General features: G+C 32.4%; 1 protein-coding gene across 2 annotated transcripts in view; it reads left to right on the forward strand.

The window, feature by feature from the left end:
* The first annotated feature begins 3,619 nt into the window (after positions 1–3,619).
* LOC115886294 (transmembrane protein 189) overlaps positions 3,620–21,593 on the forward strand; it is a 53,381-nt gene continuing 35,407 nt past the window's right edge. The window contains exon 1 of one of the 2 annotated variants that reach the window (XM_030905382.1): positions 3,620–3,645. In XM_030905382.1, coding sequence (XP_030761242.1) covers positions 3,635–3,645 — 11 coding nt within the window. In that variant the 5' untranslated portion in view covers positions 3,620–3,634. Of the gene's footprint in view, positions 3,646–17,940; positions 18,235–21,593 lie in introns of those variants that run through there. The other variant, XM_030905386.1, reaches the window with a different exon arrangement.

Consider the following 21,593-nt stretch of genomic DNA (forward strand, 5'->3'; position numbering starts at 1 on the left):
CAAATTTTTGAGTGGTAGGTGCCCTGGGGGTCAAAGGGTTGAAAATAACACAACATATGCCTCAAAAATTGTCCCCCTTCATATGTAAATTGACGTATTTCTCCAAATTTTCATACTATCATCGGTAGAGGTAATATTAAATACTGTTCGTTTTCAAATTGTCACCTTGTATGTAAATGAACAGACAAGAAGAAGATTAAACGAAGCAAATCTTATGTCAAGAAGACGTGCTTCGGGACCGCAACTTATTAGGTCTATTAACTAGGATCAAAAGTAAGGCCCGATTAAGTTGCACCCCCCCCGCACCAAAATTTTCGTACTTTTTTTATGTCATAATTTTTCACATATTTTGCACAATTTTGCATAGGCATTTTCAATTTTTGCCAACTTAACGCTAGCCCCCCTATTTTTTTCAAAACTTTCATTATGTTAATTCGAAGCATGACTTTTGCACAATTTTGCACAGCCTATGCCAATTTTTGCACAACTCCCATTTAGAAGATAGAGCCCCCACCAAACTTTTTGCAACTTTCAATATGCCAATCGAAAGCTTGATTTTTGCACAATTTTACACACACAATTCCAATTTTTGCACAGCTGCGCTAAAAGAGATAATGCGGTTAGAAAAAAATGTCGGTAACCCCCCCCCCCCCACTAAAGTTTTTGCAACTTTTAATATGACATTCGAAAGCGTGATTTTTGCACAACCAATTCCAATTTTTGCACAGCTACCCTAAAAGAGATAAGGCGATTTGAAAAAGCCGGGCCAGAGGGTTACAATTTTTATTATATTATTGTGCCACTAGCAAATCCTATAAGAATACCTACTCTCGGTGTCATAGTTTTAACATGTCTGCAAAATTAAGTGAAACCATATAAATACTACAGTGCGTAACACATAAAACTTTATTTCATTTTAACATTATAAAAACATAAAAAATAAACATTACCTATAAAATGTAAACCTTTCATGTAACAATATTAAAAAAGTAATAAAAATAAATTAAAAATAATAAAACATTATAAAGTATTTATATAACATCATAAAAAAATAAAATAATAAAAAAAATTAAACATTGTGCCAACAGCAAATCCTATAAGAATACGTTCGGTGTCGTAGTTAACATGTCTTTTATAGTTTAATATTATAAAAACATAAAAAAAACTAAAAATCGCCTTATGTCTTTTAGGATAGTTGTACAAAAATTGGCATTGGTTGTGCAAAATTGTGCAAAATTCACGCTTTCGATTGGCGTATTGAAAGTTGCAAAAAGTTTGGTGGGGGGGCTACCGACGTTTTTTCTAATCGCATTATCTCTTTTAGGGTAGATGTGCAAAAATTGGAATTGGTTGTGCAAAATTGTACAAAAATAACGCTTTCGATTGGTATATTAAAAGTTGCAAAAAGTTTATTTGGGGGGGGCTACCGACATTTAATACATTTTTTCAAATCGTCTTATTTCTTTTAGGGTAGCTGTGCAATAATTGGAATTGTGTGTGCAAAATTGTGCAAAAATCAAGCTTTCGATTGGCGTATTAAAAGTTGCAAAAAGCTTAGTAGGGGGGGGGGCAACTGACATTTTTTCAAATCGTCTTATCTCTTTTAGGATAGCTGTGCAAAAATTGGAATTGGTTGTGCAAAATTGTGCAAAAATCATGTTTTCAATTGGCATATTGAAAGTTGCAAAAAGTTTGGTGGGAGGGCTACCGACGTTTTTTCTAATCGCATTATATCTTTTAGAGTAACTGTGCAAAAATTGGAATTGGTTGTGCAAAGTTGTGCAAGAATCACGCTTTCGATTGGTATATTAAAAGTTGCAAAAAGTTTAGTTGAGGGGGGGGGGCTACCGACATTTAATACGTTTTTTCAAATCGTCTTATTTCTTTTAGGGTAGCTGTGCAATAATTGGAATTGTGTGTGCAAAATTGTGCAAAAATCAAGCTTTCGATTGGCGTATTAAAAGTTGCAAAAAAGCTTGGTGGGGGGGCAACCGACATTTTTTTAAATCGTCTTATCTCTTTTAGGATAGCTGTGCAAAAATTGGAATTGGTTGTGCAAAATTGTGCAAAAACCATGCTTTCGATTGGCATATTGAAAGTTGCAAAAAGTTAGGTGGGGGGGCTACCGACGTTTTTTCTAATCGCATTATATCTTTTAGAGTAAATGTGCAAAAATTGGAATTGGTTGTGCAAAATTTTGCAAAAATCACGCTTTCGATTGGTATATTAAAAGTTGCAAAAAGTTTAGTGGGGAGCTACCGACATTTTTTCAAATCGTCTTATCTCTTTTAGGGTAGCTGTGCAATAATTGGAATTGTGTGTGCAAAATTGTGCAAAAATCAAGCTTTCGATTGGCGTATTAAAAGTTAATGAAAAATTAGTGGGGGGGTGGGGGGGCTATCACCATTTTCTCTAAGCTCTATATCTTCTAAATGGGAGTTTGCAAGTTGCAAAAATCATGCTTCGAATTAACATAATGAAAGTTTTGAAAAAATTGGGGGGGGGGGCTAGCGTTAAATTGGACCCCCACTAACACATGTTAATAACTGAAAACACCTGTGCAACCTGTTAAAATTGAAAACACCTGTGCAAAATTGTGCAAAATATGTGCAAAATTATGGCATAAAAAAGGTACGAAAATTTTGGTGGGGGGCCAACTTAATCGAGCCCAAAAGTAAAGGCACGGTTTTGATGTAAAAATTACGAAGAAATATTAGCGTCTTCTTCAAAAGCGAATATCTCCAACAAAAATAAAGCTATTGAGATGAACCAAAAAAATACAAATTATCAAGAAAGGTCGGTATTTTTAAATTCCCTGCTGTCTTAAGATATTCCATAAGGTGTTTCAAAAATCAAAATATCGAGATTTTGTTTTCCCTCGTATTAATTGACAGATGGGAACTTTCTTTTTTAATTTAGAAAGAGACACTAAAAAGTCAAATAAGTTAGTTATATTTAAAAAAAAAACATTAAAATCGACCCACTGAAAAAAATATATTGAACTTAATACGTTTTTGATAATATTTTTTCTGTTTTATTTTACTCGCCTTTCACGTTTGGGGTGTGGCCAATATTTGGCTTTCCGGCTCCGTGCCTTTCAGAGTCGAGGAGCTTGTCTTCGGCTGAGGTACCCGTGAGGCGGATGTAATACATCAAAAATTTTAAGGTGCCCGTTTATACACTAACGAGCAAGTCAGACCTGTGGATTATGTTTGTGCCATTCAAAATTTGTAAAATCCTTAAAATTGAAAAAAAAACTTTTCTGACAGGTATTTCTAAAAAAATAATATCACGATTTAAAATTAATTTCACAAAAAATCTCTATAATATTGCTAACATTTTTTTATTGGTTAATATCTAACGACTATTCTTCTATCGATTGACTTGAATTATTTATTTGAGAAAATCCAAATGGGAAATAGCAAATTGAGCGCTAATTTCCGGTCGCATCGATTTTAACATTTCTTAATAATTAATAATGACAATAACGCTAAGAAATACGAGTCGTAATAGAGGCTTCAGCCTTCAGCTTTCTTTGATGGGTTCGAAAGGAAGCAAATCGCGACTTGCAATCGGTGTGTCATTTCGTCGCAGAAAAACCATTCACCTTTGCACACAAGAAAACGATCAAGATATGATGCACCAGTAAGTTACTAATATTTTTATGCTTATACTATCCTTTTTAATATTAATAATCATAGTAATCATGTAAGATTTCTAAACAGAGACGAGCAAAGTATTTAATACACCAAAAACAAAACAAAAACATACACCATAACAAAGATAAAGAAGTTAACTTTATCTTTGTTATAGACAGAGCTGCAACAAGTCAATTTTAAAAAGACTTAAGTTTTAAGTCTTAAGTCATTTCTAAAATCAAAATGATTTAAGTTTTAAGTCAAATTCACCATAAAGTTCAAATGATTTAAGTATTAAGTCTTTTTTGTCAAGTCATTTTTGTAAAGACATAAATCAATATAACGTTATATAAGTCTTTTTTATGACTTAAGTCTATATTTTCGACTTAAATCATGATGATCTGTAAGTTAAGTCAGTAAAATTACTTAAATCAATATAATTACCCTCAAGTCAAGACAACCAAAGCTGCTGCTTCGTTCAGTATTGCCTCTTGTAGAACCGTTTGCTGATCGGTGGTCGGTGCAATCTCTGGGTAATCTTTTGGCAGCACCGCCATTTTCATTTGTTCAGCAATAGCGGTAAAACTGGTGATACGTCACTGCTTGCCTCTCGGTGCTGGTGCTGGATGACTTTCCATCCAGGCTTTGTTTTCTCCTTGCCGGAGCAGAGTTGAGATTATCCCGCGAGAGGTGAGAGGCCCGGTCTTATGGAAATATTTTTATCCCACCATATTAACTTCAGTGATCCAATCAATTGCTTTGCTTTCTACCTTCGATATTGAGTCCTTCTTTAAATAAACATTTATACGTTTTAACTTATGTTTCAGATTTTTTGGCATTTATAAACACTTAAAATTTGCTTTTTTTCTAATTTAATTTCCAATCACCATTCTGATATATTTTCTTCATCTACTATCATCAGAAAAACTTAAGGTGGTCAGACAATCCTCGCCGAAGTCTCGCTGTCTTCATGTTTTTAATACTGCCTCGAGAAATTCTATATGGTTAAATTCCATCATGTTAAGGCTAGTCCATAGCCTGCTGAATGCATCATGAATGAATGTAAAGTGCAATCCCCCCCAACAGAACTTTTAAGACAAAAAGATATAAAAATATTTACTATTTCTTAAATCAATATTAAACAAAGCAGGCATCAGAATTCTTATGTTGTTTTGCGATATCAAAAATTAATACGTCCTTATTAGTTACTATATTGTTACTAACGTACGAAAAGACGAAAAGTATTACTCTTTAACTAAATATATAAAAAATGTTTTAATTAATAACCATTTAAATAAATTATCAAAATACCATGTCACAAATATCTTCATAATTTATAATACTGGTAACATTTCTATTGGCTGAAATCTAACGATTATTCTTTCAACTGTCGATTGATTTGAATCATTTATTTAGGAAAATACAAACAGGGAATAACAAATTGAACGTTAATTTCAAACAATGTCATCATCGATTTAGTAATTTCTTTATAATTTATAATGGCATTAATAATTAATTAATGCAATTAATGCCAAATTTTACAATTATTGTAAAATATGTTAGTAATAGAGACGTTAGTTATTAGAGAGAATTTAAGTTTTTGATGGGTTCTAGGGGGAGCAAATCACGAACTGCAATCGGTGCGTCTTTTCGACGTCGCAGAAAAACGGTGCACCTCTGCACGCAAGAGAACTATCAAGATGTGACTCACCAGTAAGTTTACCCATTTTTCTTAAAAGTACATTTTTATATGATTTGTTGATGATTTTTAAACACGAACGGATATAGAAAAATAAATATTACACCAAAAAGTAGTAAAGTAGCTAATCGCCAAGTCGAGTACAGCCGTACCATCCTTTTCATTGTTTATGAATTATCGATAATAAAAATTCTATAATTTCGACCTTAAACAAGGAAAGAGAGGGGACGCGTAATCAACCTCTACGGCCAATATCAAATTTTGTGATTTGTCTGGCTCCTAAAATTCGTGTTTTTTGTAGTTTGTACTGTAAAAAGCTTTTTAAAGACTTGAAATTATTTTTTATTTTCAGATCTATTGTGGTCTTCTCCTGATTCTTAGGTTACATTCTCCAGTCCTATCTTTTTCACAAATTCTAGCAACCTGGAGACTGAACCCCCCTTATAGATACCACATAGATACTCTCTGTCAGTGGCCTATGGCTTATCGTATCTTAGCCCATTACCGAGAATCGCACATTTGTCACCGGTATAAAATGTGTTCTGTCGTTTCTTCTTCAGGTTAACAGAACCTGCACATGGCTTTGTCCGTCAATCACATTAGCTTTAGATGCCTATTCAGCTTACAATGCCTTGTTAACCAGTACTACAGCTTTGACTGTCTTTCTGTCTTTGCTTATCAACTCTGCCATGAATTTTTGCGAATGTTCTAGTATGAACTTATTCGCTTGTCTCTGCCCTTGTTTCACTTTTTTTCACACAATTCATTCGACAGTGAGTAACACACCGATGGGGTCCCCCAATTCGAAGATATTTAGAAAAACCAAAAATTTTTTTTGTTAATTAAGTAAGAACAATCTTCGGATTGTCACGGTGTTTTTAATAGGACACTGCCTCTTCAATGAACACCGCAGTAAAGTGAAATTAAGAAACAAAGGCGAATGCAGTTCCTGTGGGGAAGAAATTCCACCTCGTCATTGAGTGCGCTGAGTCAACAACCATTTGTGCCATAAATTTTGGTACGACTGATATCGGAGATAGAGAACTAAATTTAAACCAAACCAAACACATAATAGCTTTTGTCAAAGATGAGTTATTACAAAAATTAAGTTAAATCAAAATTCAAAGGCACTTCTAGAAGTTTCACAAGCTTCTAAAAAACTTGTTTTTCTAAGTTCTTAAATATCGAAAGTATATATCCACCGATCATCAAAACTCAAGATACGAGATTAAGTTAGACTCCTAGAGGTGGTTAGGTTAAACTCAATTTATTGAAACAAATAAAGTTATTATTTTATAGTTTTCCCATAAATTCGTTAATTGATTGATTCCATAAAATTAATAATATGCGAATTATTTAAAATCTTTGGTCTATAAGGTCAACATCGATGTTCGCGGCGATGTTCCTTCAACATCCTTCAACGTTATCTCTGTCGGTCACATGAAATTCTGGTAAAATGCCTTTCTTTTTAGTAGCATCTATTTAGAAGTGGTACAAATTGATTACGTTAAAGGCTTTTCATTGCCTGTCGGTTATTATATCACACAATTTACATAAAAAAAATGTGTGTGCACTATGTGCGCATATTTGAAGTAAAACTTCTTACTTCTCTCTATCTGTCTGTCCGTCTGCCCGTCTGTCAGTCTGTCCGTCTCAGGACTCTATTCGGGTATACCTCTATCCACGTGCCGAGTTTGATTTCAATTGAGCCATAATTAAGAAAAATCCTGATAATTTCGTCCATTTAGAGGCTATATAGGATTGAAACGTCGAGGGCGGCATCCTGTAGCCCGTCCCCAATTATGCCGAAATCGATCCACATGTTTCTTCAATATCAAATCCTTAGTCCCAATCTGATGACAATGTAAACGAAACGTCGTATCTAACTTTGCAGGGTGGGACCGTGTGCACCGTCGCTCACATAGCCATCCACCAAATTTGGTCGCGATCGGACCATATCAACTTTTAAGGTTTCTTACGTAAAAACTTACTGTCATAGTGACACGTGTCGTACATGGTCAAGTCGGCCTTGGTTCAATCTATCGACGTACCAAATTTGATTTAAATCGGACGATATTTTGATTTGATTCATTGATGATGGAGTTTCGTAGTGCACTAAACGTCGTCAGAATATCATGAAAAGATTGGACTCTTTGACCCACATTTACATTCCGACTTTCAACCCCCTAGCTCACATAGGGCCCAAGTTAGGACGCTTCAAAGACCGATTAAATCGGACGATTTTTTCGCCATTGATAATATATATAAAAATTGATAATATATATGAATATGAAAAGATCTACACTCCGAGTTTCAGCCCCCTAGCTCTCATAGAACAAGAGTTAAGACGCTCCAAGATCGTTACCATTTTTGTGACGCTTGGCGACCTTTGCGTCACGCTAACTCGTGTATCGCGGCTTTGAATTTTTATTTGGGAATAAAAATGCCGCTGCTCCGATGGATATGCTCCAGCCAGCAGCTAGCTCCAGTTTACAGAAGCCGGTACCCTACACACCTTCTTACTAGTTTGTTATGTAGTGTTTGTGATAAATGCCTAATTCTTTGTACCATAAATGTATTTCTTTAAACACTCTATACATAATACAGTAAGACGAATACACGTATACTGATAGTTAGCATGCGAATTCCCACGTACCTCTATATTTAGCCATTTAGCCCCATTAAATTTATTATGAAATCGATTCTTACCTTTAATACTATAAATGTAATGTAAACACAATTTCTGCGCTGTGAACGGATGTGGTCAGCGCTTAGTTTAGATACATACATTTGCCATTGTCTATCAAAATATCACTAGATTGTAGCTATTCTACACACTAGCAATATTTGTCAACGAAAATTGCTATTTAAAATTACTTTGCTTTACTATATTATGTTATTCTTGGATTGTATTTGATTTTTGTAACTAGATAAATATTTTAAGAAAACAATATTAAGCCATTTTATTCAGTAACTGGGGATTATGATAGTATAAAAATAAATAAAAAATAAATGCAAAGAGACTTGGAACAGCAATAATGATCAGATTTCGACGGCAAGAGACAGAGTAAGTTTAGTGCAGTCACTCCGCGTTAAGGCTGATTCATGGTACACCGGGCCGTACCCGAGCCGGGCACGTTCCGTGCAGTAGACACCGGGCCACGTCCGGGCCTTCAATATATGCTACACCGAGTGGACAACTGGGATTATGTCCGTGCCGATTATATTCTAGAAAACAGTATTGCCGCAGTGGTACATTTGTACCAAATTTGATACTTTTAATTCTATTTGGTACAGTGGTACTACATTTTCAAATCCAGGATAATTTGGTAGAATAATTATTTCCCACGCGCACCGAAAATGAATAGATATTTAATAATTATTGTCGTTGATATTGCATTAAACGCGCTTACCGATACCATTCGGAGATAATCCGCATTAATTAACGACGTATTATAAACGTTGTAATGTCCATAGCGTTGCCTATATTAAATAACCCGAAGAAAAAACTTGAAAATTTACTGTTTCTAACATGCTTCTATATTTGCGTTTTTTTTAATAAAATTTAAGTTTTCCAAGTATTGTGTGTAGTATTAGAATTACTTAGATTTCTTCAACCTATACATACTTATAATTGGGTTTTCTGAATTTCTATTTCATGTTTTTCGTCTCGATTTGTGTCTTTCTCAAGGAAGTTTTTTTTATGTAGAAATTTATGAAGAAATTCACAGCGACCAAAACGGTTAAAGTCATTTGCAGATGTATTTTGTTGTGCTTTAAAAAATTGTACCAAAGTGGTACATTTTTAGTTTATGTGGTACGCGCTAAAAGTTGGGTGCGGCAACACTGCTGGTAAACAGTCGCTATAGGCCCGTAGACGAACGAAGTATTTAGCCCGGGCGACTCATTATGTTTGCCGCAACGGGGCCGGACCGTAGCGGATCCGAGGAAAAATGTACACCGACATTTCTCGGACGGGGCACGGACGCGTTCCGGCGAAGCTCGGCCCGTGCTCGGCTTAGCATGAATGCATAAGTATAAATAACATTTGACAATGTTTGGCCGTGCCTTCACCGTCGCACGGCCCCGGCCCGTCACGGTGTACCATGAATCAGCCTTTACTAAGTGCCGATCAGACGAAGTACTACGGTAGTAGAAGAAGATGGCCGAATCACCATTCTCCTCAATGTGCAGATTTCGAACTGCTGTGAACAGCTTTTTAGCTTAACAACAAAAGACCTGTTAATTTTTTGTTCAAACTCGTATATTTCTGTTTTAAAGCGTTTCCTGTTTAAAACTTTTTATTATTGTTTATTAGCGTATTTTGCATGTTTTCAGCTGATTCACGTCACATGACGTCGCTTTCTGCACATTTGAGGAGGATGGTGAATCGGCCATCTCCCTCTACTTACAGTCACTACTGTCATAGTTTACAGAATAAATATTATTATTCTGTAAACTTGGACATATATCGGGTGCGTCTCAAAAGTGGCTCACCCCCTATAACGTTTTTATTTTTTCAGATAAAAAACGAGATTTGGTATGTTAGTATATGACATAAATTGGGATTAACTGACGTATTGAATTGTTTTCGGTCACTTCCTGTTTCACCGGAAATGACTACAATTTTTGATTTTTAAATGGCACCCTCGGTATTTTTTTTACTTTATTCGATAGAAAATAACACTCTGAATAGAATGACATATCACATGTCAACTTTTGACATTTTCGCATAGGGTTTATTTGAAATTATAGCTTGCGGTTCCTAACGAAAATTTGACTTGAAATACCAAGTGTGTGGTATGAAATTATTCGTAAAAAAATGCCTTCTCCAAATATGCTAATGAGCCACCCTCGTTCCATTTGAAAAAATTGAGATATGATTAAAAATACGATTTGGGCATTTTTTAACTGACCAGGACAAGACACTAAAAACATTAGACGATCAAATCTATTTTTCCAAGGCTCCTTGATTAATAATTAGTGTTTTTAACATAGTCATGGCATTCTAGATTGAAATTGAAAATACGATTTTTTATTAAGCGTGAATGTCAAAACTTGACATATGATACGTCATTGTATTCAGAATATCATTTTCTATCGAATAAAGTAAAAATATACCGGGGTGCCATTTAAAAATCAAAAGTAGTAGTCATTTCCGGTGAAACAGGAAGTGACCAAAAACAATTGAATACGTCAATCAGTCCCAATTTATGTCATATACTAACATACCAAATCTCGTTTTTTTATCTGAAAAAATAAAAAAGTTATAGGGGTGAACCACTTTTGAGACGCACCCTCTATCTCCAGTAGTTTCCGAGATACTCATAGAGAACATCGTAGAAAACTCACCCTGTATATGGACCTATCAATATCATCGAATCATATGTTCGTCCTTAAGAAGTAGAAGACAATATTGAAACGTCCAAATACAAAACTAAAAATCTGAGTTTTATTTGACCTAAAATCAATAAAAAACAACTTTACTCTTTTGGGGTTACTAACAAAATATTCATATAGTTTGCGATGAAAATTATAAAATGTAGTAATTACTTTCTTCCCAAAAAAAAAATTTTTATTACTTCAGCACTCCATGGTTAAGTATATCATTTAAACTTAATAAATTTTAGATAGATTATATAAAATGTCTAGAGCTCGTAAAATACTTATCAAACATAAACCTAATTTAAACTTTTAAGTGTTTTCGAAGTTATATCAATTCCATAACTATAAAACTTACACAATATAATACATAGATAGTTTTTTTAATTGAACGTTAAGTTGGCGAGTTTGGCGCCGTTGTGTCTCTATCATAATGAAATCGTAAAAAACAACACACGCAAAGCCATAATATAACGCAATTTTTTACTAGTTGATCTACTTTTTTACTGCCTTTTGTATGCCTTTTGACCTTTCAAAAGCGTTTAAAAACCAATAGAAATAAATGAATGGGTCAAACTCTTGATCATTTATTAAACCCTAAAAATATTATTTTTTTTGCACACGAATTTACACGTAGTAGGCGCCTGTCAACATATATCAAATGTCAAAATTATCTGTCATTTTTAGTTAACTTAACGCCAAAGTTTTAGACGGCTTCGTTTAAAGCTGTACCTAAACTGAATTTTTGAAATTTATGAGTCAGTCGAAAAATGGAATTAAGCCGAGAACATTTTTGCGCAATAATTTTTTACAATTTATAAAATTTCACAACTTTTACAATACGAAAAATTGAGGGAAAAAGAAACCCAGGACAAAGACGAATTTCCTAGCTTGCCAATCCTAAGAACCAGACATTAATGTCTGGTACGGAGTTGTCTTCTCGGCGCACTTAGTGATGAGATGTTTGGTGTTTCTCCATTATAAAAATTCATCTCATTTTATATGTGAAATGTTGAAAAAACGAAATCTACACAAAAATATCCATTGTAACGTGTTTTTCTAAACACATACTACATTAAAATTATTCCTAATATTATATCGTAGTATATGCTATTTATCTAGTAAATATGCGTTTGTTTAAATAAATTACTATTTTTTTCATTATTTTTCAATATTTGGTTTAGTAAAGAAATATTTCCATTGTTTAAGCACCTACTAATATTCCCACACAAGGAAACTATAATTGAAAGAAATACAATAACCTAAATATTCTCTTTTATGTAAAGTATCATTACTATCAATCATTCATATTATCGATTTGTAACTGCTGTTAAATAATAAATTAAGGATATAGACACACTGGTAAGAAACAAGGCCGTTAATTTACTTTGCAAGAATTTCAAACAAGCAGACAGGCGACTCTGTTGACTCTGTGTATAGTTTATATACTATACTCGCAAGAAAATGTTTATAGAACCTACCAATGAAATAATGATTCACAAATAAATTAATGTATTTTTTCAGGTTTAGTATAATATCTGCAATTAGGTCACATTTAGATAATTATAATATTTTCTTGTAAAAAGATTTAGATATCAAATTAAAACCTATATGAATTTAATATATGATAAAACTATTCTTAATTCGAGCTAAATTGATTATCGTTTAACTTTTTCCAAACACAAAAAGAATTATAATAATAATAATACAGGGTGTCCCAGGCTGAGTGTGCATTAAAAGTTTCCAGAGAACTACAATATCTAAAAAAGACTTCCATTATCTTAAAGAAACGGTCCATAAGTTAAAAGCAGAAGAAGATTTGAGTTATTTTTACCAGTTACTATGCCGAGATTTTAAGTTATTTTCTTTCTGTTTTTTACTTAATATCAAGATGGGCGATCTTTTACAACGAGATCTATCGGTTTTTTGATAATTGATTGTGTTTTTGACGTGAGAAATTTGACTTCAATATTAATATGACTCCTACTAGTAGGGAGTGTCACCTAAATGTTTTTTAACTGTTTTGAAGAGTAACAACTTAAAAACAGTTAAAACAAAAAAAATTCTCAGAAATTTGCTGAAAATGCAAACTTATCCTACATCAGAGAGAATTAATATGATTCTATTAGTTGGTAAATGCAGTGTGCATCCACCAATTAATAGAATACTTAAATGCTTCTGATTTTATCTAGTCTGTTTTTTTTATGGGGATATGTTAAAGACAGTGTTGTATCACAGTCACTCTAGATTTTTTCAAATAATACCTAAAGATCTACTGACGCAAAATCATAAAAAATAAAATATCTAGGAAAATCTTTGTCTAAGGGGTAGACAACCTTAATAATATTTTGAAGATATATAAATTCCCTACTGAACACCGGAAAAATATACTAGGCCATTTAAAATAAAGGAGTAACTTGATTTTAAAAGTAACTAATGTTTTATATTAATTTTGTCTCACCCTGTATAACTTTTCGGGTCGAATTTCAATTTGGTTTAATATACAATGGTTACTATAATTAAATATCAGGCTATACAAGGTCAACTAAAATTTAGGTAGCTGTTATCGAAATTTAAAATGCACTCTTCATTTTTACAAAATGTGAAATATATAAAAATCCTTAGGTTTTAGGTGTATGCTTCTTTAATAAAACTCACCTTTATTTTTTCCTAGAATCCGAAAATCAATTAATATATAGGGTGTTCCGTTAGAAAAGACACAACTTTGATGTATAACTTTTTTTGGGGATACCCTGTATAATTCTATATATTTTTAAAAAATGCTTTCAGTTAACCTGCATATGCTGCCAAAATTTAAGTTCGATATAAACTAACGTTCTCCTTGGAGCTTCCGCGGCGCGCGGCGTATCCCCTGTTTACATTTCCGCTATTTTGACGTAAAAAAAGTACGAGTATGGTAAAAATTGCTACGAGCAACTCTTCTCACGATATTTGGAATGGAATTTATTAAAATATGTCATCATAGACGAATTACAGACGAATCATGTTGACTATGTTGACTAGACAGTTATTTAGTGGCACTTTTTATTTTTTTAAATTAATCATAACTTTTTCTAGAAAATCATTTATCAAAAATCAAATCAATATTGTCATAATTTATAAAACAGTTTCTGTTGAACCTTTGGCACAAAAACATTTCCAAATTTATTATTTGAGCCTAACAACTAAATAAAAACACTAAATCACCACAATACACCAAAACACTTTTACTTTTACACTGGACGCGCGTTTCGCTAACCATGTTAGCATCATCAGCAGATGATGCTAACATGGTTAGCGAAACGCGCGTCCAGTGTAAAAGTAAAATTGTTTTGGTGTATTGTGGTGATTTAGTGTTTTTATTTTGCTGTGTAACACCAAAGGTTCCAACCCTCAACTGTAATCTAACAACTATCTAGTCAACATATTAATTCTTGTCAATGATGACATGTATTGATTACTTCAATTTGAAATATCTTGAGAACCAATATCCATGATTCCAAATATCTTGAGAATATCCATAGCGATTTTTTCCAAGAGACATTTTTTACGTAAAAAACAGCGGATATATACAGGGTGGTCTGAACTGTATTCCGGAAACTTCGGCAACATATTCTGCAGATATAAAGAAGTAAAAAAGTTTGTATAAATGTATGTGCTAAAATGCTTAGTTTCGGAGATACAGGGTTTAGAAATTTTATTTTTATTTCGATTTTTTAAAAATAATTACTGATGTAACGTCAATATTTGGATGAAAATTGGTGTCTGGGAACTTTTTGACATGAGAAATTTGATTTTCAAAATAGTAGAAAAGTATACCGGGTGCGTCTCAAAAGTGGCTCACCCCTATAATTTTTTTATTTTTTCAGTTAAAAAAACGAGATTTGGTATGTTAGTATATGACATAAATTGGGACTGATTGACGTATTCAATTGTTTTTGGTCATTTCCTGTTTCACCGGAAATGACTACAAATTTTGATTTTTAAATGGCACCCTCGGTATTTTTTTACTTTATTCGATAGAAAATGACATTCTGAATAGAATGACATATCATATGTCAATTTTGACATTTTTGCATATGGTTTATTTGAAAATATACCTTGCGGTTTGTTAAGAAAATTTGACTCGAAATACCAAGTGTGTGGTATCAAATTATTCGTAAAAAAATGCTTTTTCCAAATATGCTAATGAGCTACCTTCGTTCCATTTGAAAAAATTGAGATATGATTAAAAATACGATTTGAGCATTTTCTAACTGGCCAGGACAAGACACTAAAACATCAGACGATCAAATCTATTTTTCCAAGGCTCCTTGATTAAGAATTAGTGTTTTTAACATAGCCATGGTACTCTAGATTGAATTTTAAAATACGATTTTGTATTAAGCGAGAATGTCAAAAGTTGACATATGATATGTCATTCTATTCAGAATGTCATTCTCTATCGAATAAAGTAGAAAAATACCGAGGGCACCATTTAAAAATCAAAAGTTGTAATCATTTCCGGTGAGACAGTGACCAAAAACAATTGAATACGTCAATCAATTCTAATTTATGTCATATACTAACATACCAAATCTCGTTTTTTTATCTGAAAAAATAAAAAAGTTATAGGGGTGAGCCACTTTTGAGACGCACCCGGTATATAGAAAGCAGTGGTTATTGGGACCCTTCGACTGTTCGTGAGACAAATGAGAAAACTCATTTGCCTCACGACAATCACTAAACAAGCGGATGCGAGGAGTGATCGTCGAAACGGATAGACGTTCACGTGACGCCCTGTGGAGTCGGAAGTCGGAGTCATAGGGAGTGTTGCGTCGAATACACAGTTCTCTTTCAAGCGTAAAAAATGACGTTTTGAGATAGGTACACCTACATTCAAGTTAATGTAAAATTTACTAAATTATTTTTTTGAAGTTTGATCGGTCTAGGGTCTGGGGGGTAATTACCTCCATTACTCCTCCCCTAAAAGCGCGCTTGTCCTGTCCCCTCGACAACAGTAAAATTTTCATGACAGTATGATGTTATAACTTAAGAAAGAACGATAAGTTATAACTTAAGAAATGGGGATTCAATAGATTTTTAAGGTCGCGGTGATTAACCCCCTCCTACTCATTCTACGTCCTACATCTAGCGATGGGAACTATCGAATGAATTAGACTATCGAATGGTTACTGAATGAATGATTTCAACTATCTAGGTTTCATTCATTTGTATACTAAAGCATATGTGACAACCTCGCTGTGCGACTAAATGGTTATCGTTGAGCCATGACTATCGAATGCTTTTGATAAATGAAATTTAGTATTCGTTTGATTTTTGTGTGCGTCAGGGCATTATTAGTTCTTCTAAATTTTTATAACTTCACCTTATAAATACTGTTCTATTTTTGCGTTTATTAAAATATTTAAAATACTAAAATAGTAGTTTTTTTTAATTGACGATTGTGTGTGTGCAGGTGTCAAAATCTTTCGGAAAATTTGTGTGATTTTCCGTAGCCCGATCTTTCAATTATTTTATTTTATATGGTATATCTGGTCTATTTTTTAATGGGAAATTTTGAGAAGTAGCAATTTTTAAGAGAGATGAGATGAACTTAGAATTAATTTTAAAAATACATATTTGTATTTTAGATGTTTTAATAATATGAATTAGTTGAACTTAATAAGCATATTTAAGTAATGTGGTTAAGTAAATGGTTATCGAACTCAAACTATGGGGTGAGAAAATTAAATTGAAAATTTTACACGTGCCAATTTAAAAAAAGTTAACCATGTTTGTATTTTGTTTATGCTAATTCTCTTACATGTAGTTTTTGCGAAGAAATATTTCATTTATTTTTTAAAGTAAATGCCAGTAAAAGTAAATATTATTTTTAAATAGTAATATAAAGTACCTAATATAAATAATTTTGATTTCTAATTTTTTATTTATATTTTTCTTCCATTACACTGCATGTTTAGAAAATTAATAAATGTTTATATTTCAGGATTTTAAAGTTTGTTGTTAATATAACAAATTAGTTCTGTAATTATTATTATTTAATAAACCAACGTTGGCCACAAAAAATTTAAAGACTAGATATATTATTTTTAAATAGGATCTAATATAAATAATTTTGACATCTAATTTGTTGTTTATATTTTGCTACTACGTAAAAAAAATGTTTATATTAAATTATTTTAAATTTTGTTGTTAATAGGTATAACAAATTATTACTGTTATTATTATTTTTATTAAACCAGTCTTTGCTCAAAAACATTAAAAATAATTTTCCTACATCCAAAATAACAAGTATTATTGCAGTGTAACAACAGAATATTAATAAAAAAAATGCAAAATATATAGACATACTATCCCTAACTAACTAAAGCCAAACAATAATATTCTTTGCTAATACCAACTAATACCAATATATGGCAATAGCGCCCTTCATAATGTATTTTCTGTGTACATACTAGCGACTAGCACCTCAATAAAAAAAATAATGTGTCCTTATCTTTATATGATTCCGCAAAAAATCAAAGATGCCGGCTTCTTTCATAGCATTGCCACCGACCGCTGTCGGGTTTCTCGGAAAGAAACCTACGTCGCCGGGCGACAACTAAAATCCAGTTAATATTTTATTATAATCGATCCTGAGAATAAATGAATTTCATAAATGAATGAATTTTATAAATGAATGGTTTTTGCTGCCGAATTACTAGAATACAATATTTCAAGGCAGATGACGCATCTATTCGATAATTTTTATTCGAATAGTTTTCAACGAATGTTTTTTTACTAGCTATCGAATTATTCGAATGAATTGCAACTATCGAATGTTTCGATAGTATTCATTCGATAGTTCCCACTACTACCTACATCCCTGCGATAATGTTTCTAAAATTTAAATTCTATGTTATAAAGAACAGAATTGAATAAACGCTAGAATTCTGAAAACCTTATAGTCCTGATAAATATCACACATTGATCGAAACGTTGACAAAATATAAAATTAAGAACTTCTAAGTGTCTTTTATTGACCTATAACCCAAATAGAAAACTGTATCATAGAAATCAAAATTAAAAATGTATTATTATTATTCTTTAAGGGTTAAAAATGTTTTACTGCTTAACGTGGGGCCATCGACAATAGAATAAAAGTGTGGGTGACCTGTCGCCTGTCATGAAACAATTTCAGATCGTTTATTCGGAATTCAGTCGCGAACTGGCATCGAAAGCAGCCAGGTGGCTCAATTTTTTCAGCGCGATCGCAATCGTGGACTGGACAAGCTGAAATTCGAAACGCGCGCTTTCGATGAAGCATAAGAAAATAAGAAATAAAATTTTTACCGGTTGTAAAAGATTACTTCATTAATAAAGTTAAAAAGTAATAATGTATTACCAAAAAATATCTAGATTTTAATTAAACAACCGGTGTAATAGACGTTTATTTGCTAGAAGTATAATGTTTGGGTTGAAAAAGAAACATTTGTTGTGCCTTGGATGGTGATTACCATAAATTTTGTGCAGGTGAATATTCTAATCTAAATTACATAGAATAGAACAAAAATAATGATTTTTCTTTAATAAAATGAAAGAATAATATATATAAAGTATATTAACTCAAAACGCGCGTTACTGACGCAACATAAAAATTAAGTAAATTTATTTTTCCAAAGTTGAAAAATATTTCTACATTAATAAAATTAAAAATCATATACAGGATGAATTTTAAAGAGGTGCACATATTTTTAGGAATAATATGTTCCAGTACCGTTCCAGGTACGCTTCTACGTTTTTTTTTATTATTCGAAAATGTTTTGCATTTTTTTTCATTTTTAGTTAAAAAACATAATACCTTGATAATATGACATAAGCAGTAGAATAAATTTTGAGGAAGGAAAAAAAGTAATCAAAAATCATTAATAATTTAATTTAATAAACAATTTTAAAAAATTAAATAAATTTAAATTTTAATTTTGAACCCTATTTGTAATTACATATTAAGTAAAAACAAAAAATATCTCTAATGATTCTAAATAATTTTTAAGGTGTTAATGTTGAAATTAAGCGTGGAAGTCACTTCGAAAATTTTGACGTTTGGTCGTTATGTTAAATTATACCAGCTAGGTGTAAGATAAAGATGTAAATAAAAATAAGATGTTTCCTCTCGTTAATGGTAAGTAGCTAAACCTCCCAGTGAAGCATCTACGGAGAGAGCTAGTGAAGCTCTATATTTGTCCCATTTAAACTGTGTTTCCAAAAACGCACAGTTTCTGAAATATTTAGTTAGAAAGATTTCGATTGTCGACTTTCTGGATATAACCCTTGAAAAAAATCGAATTATTTATTTATTAACTTTTTCCACTTTTCTCACCTGTTACGGTTAAAAAACGATAATGTAAGAATTCTAAATGCAATTTGACCACCTTTTTAGGTTGCGTTGTATTTAAAAAAAATTGCCGAAAATGAAAAAAAACGTGTTTTTTTTCTCACCCTGTATGTAGATACTTTTTAACAAACTGTGGGATACTAAAAAATTTCATTTTGATTTGAAAGATTTTTTGGGTGACAATCGATGCAGATTGATCAGTTAAATTTTTTAGTGTCCACAGATTGTCAAAAAAGTGCATACAGGGTGAGAACAAAAATAAAAACAGATTTTTTTTATAATAATATAACTATTTTTCGGCAATTTTGTTAAAATACAACATAAACTAAAAAGCGGCTCAAATTGCATATAGAATTTGTGGTGACACACCATGCCAAAACAAAACTTAAGTTGGCAACATACAAGCAACCAATCTGTAGCTACGAAGAAAGCGGTCCATCCCGCCAAAAAAACAAGGAAACAACAACATTGTGAACAACATGGCTGACTATATAACTACCTAAGAAAAACTACCTAGACATCACAATAATCAATTTTTCAACAATCATACAAACAGATTAATTAATTAATTAATTTAATCAAATAACATGCAAAACCACTACAAATTCTTTCATTAACGTCTTCTAACTGTACCAGGTGAGAAAAGTGGAGAAAGTTGATAAATAAAAAATTCGATTTTTTCAAAATAGTGTATTCAGAAGATCGAAAATCAAAATCTTCCAAATTAAATATCTTGGAAACTGTGCATTTTCAAAACACAGTTTAAACGAGGCGAATATAGAGCTTCACTAGCCTAACCTAACCTAACCTATCCATAGGGGATTTACTGGTCGTTTAGCTACTTCCCGTTTCCGAGAGAAAACATCTTATTTTTATTTACACCTTTATTTTTCTTTCTGCTGGTATAATTTAATGTAGCGACCAAAAGTGATTTCAACGCTTAATTTCAACGTTGATTGAGCACAAAGATATTTAAAATGGAAATACTCAATACATGTCATTATTGACAAAAAATAAGCACACGTTATGTATAGTTATTTGACTGAAATAATAAATTTTTATTTTTTTAAATTAATCATAAGTTTTTCTGCGAAAAAATGATGATTAACACATTTCTTTTGAACTTTTGACACAAAAAGATTTCAAATTTATGATCAGTCTAATTACTATTTAGTCAACATGTTTAATTTATGTCAATGATGACAGGTATTGATAATTTCGATTCCAAATATCTCGAGAACCATTACTCGTAGCGATTTTTACCAAGAGACCTTTTTTATGCAACAAAAATCGCAAATGTATATTTTTTTACTCAGTAGTTTTATACAGGTACCGACGAAAAGTTATTATTCTTCAAAACAGTTAAAACACATTTAGGTGGCGCCACCTACAAAAGGGAGTCATATTGATATCAAAATCAAATTTATCATGTCAAAAAACACCCATCCACCAATTTTCATCCAAATATTGACGTTACTTTACAGATTATTTGGAAAAAATCGAAATAAAAATGAAACTTCTATACCCTGTATCTCCGAAACTAAGCATTTTCGGACATACATTTATACGAACTTTTTTACTTATTTTTATGTGCAGAATATGCTGCTGAAGTTTCCGGAATACAGTTCGGACCACCCTGTATATTAATTTTAAAACTTTGCTGTGGTGTAATATCGTAGCCGGCATCTGAGCTTTCTCTTAGGTAGTGTCTTTTTACTTGCTTTTTACGTCTTTCCGGAAAATTGTCTTCAATTTTACATTCTTCACAAACTTTTTTTGCCTTTTCGAAAACGTTATCTACAGTCTCGCGAATATTCTGAATCTGCCTTGTTAATTCCTTGTTTAATTCAGAGGCTTTGTCGATAGCAAGAGTTTTCGACTGTAAAGCAACGCTTACCCTATCAACATACTCCAAAACTTGATCCTAAATTGGCAGAGTACATATAAATTTATAGTTTATTATAGACCCATAATGCTTTCAGCTGTAGCTATTGTTTCTGCATTGTAATCGTTGGTAGTTAAAATCTTTAGTACGCACCAGATTTGGGGCAGTTGCATATTTAAAGCTTTAACGGCTCTAGCTTTAGAAACCCATCTAGTGTCGGCGTGATTATAGGGGTGAGCCACTTTTCAGACGCATTCAGTATATCTATGGTATAATCTATACATATAAAGTGCGTCTGCGGGATCTGTGTCTATGAAAGGAATGCGGACAAAAAACATTTAAATAAACAGCAATATATTTTATACGTCGACTTGACGAGTACGTCACCGCAAATCGCTCCACCCATTCATTTTATTGGCTACTTGAAAATTTGTCGAATTTTTATTGATGGGACGCGTCCTCTAATTTTTTTACGAAAAGCATCGAGAGAATATCATTTCCCCTCTCACGGATACCCCGTAGCTACAGAACGGACAGACGCACTGTAGGTAAAAAATAGAAAAAGTTTCGTTTGATGAAACTTATGGTAGGCTGTGGTAGGTCTATGACTAG

This window comes from Sitophilus oryzae, unplaced genomic scaffold, assembly GCF_002938485.1.
Source record: "Sitophilus oryzae breed Bouriz unplaced genomic scaffold, Soryzae_2.0 scaffold_482_pilon_pilon, whole genome shotgun sequence".
Taxonomy (NCBI): domain Eukaryota; kingdom Metazoa; phylum Arthropoda; class Insecta; order Coleoptera; family Curculionidae; genus Sitophilus; species Sitophilus oryzae.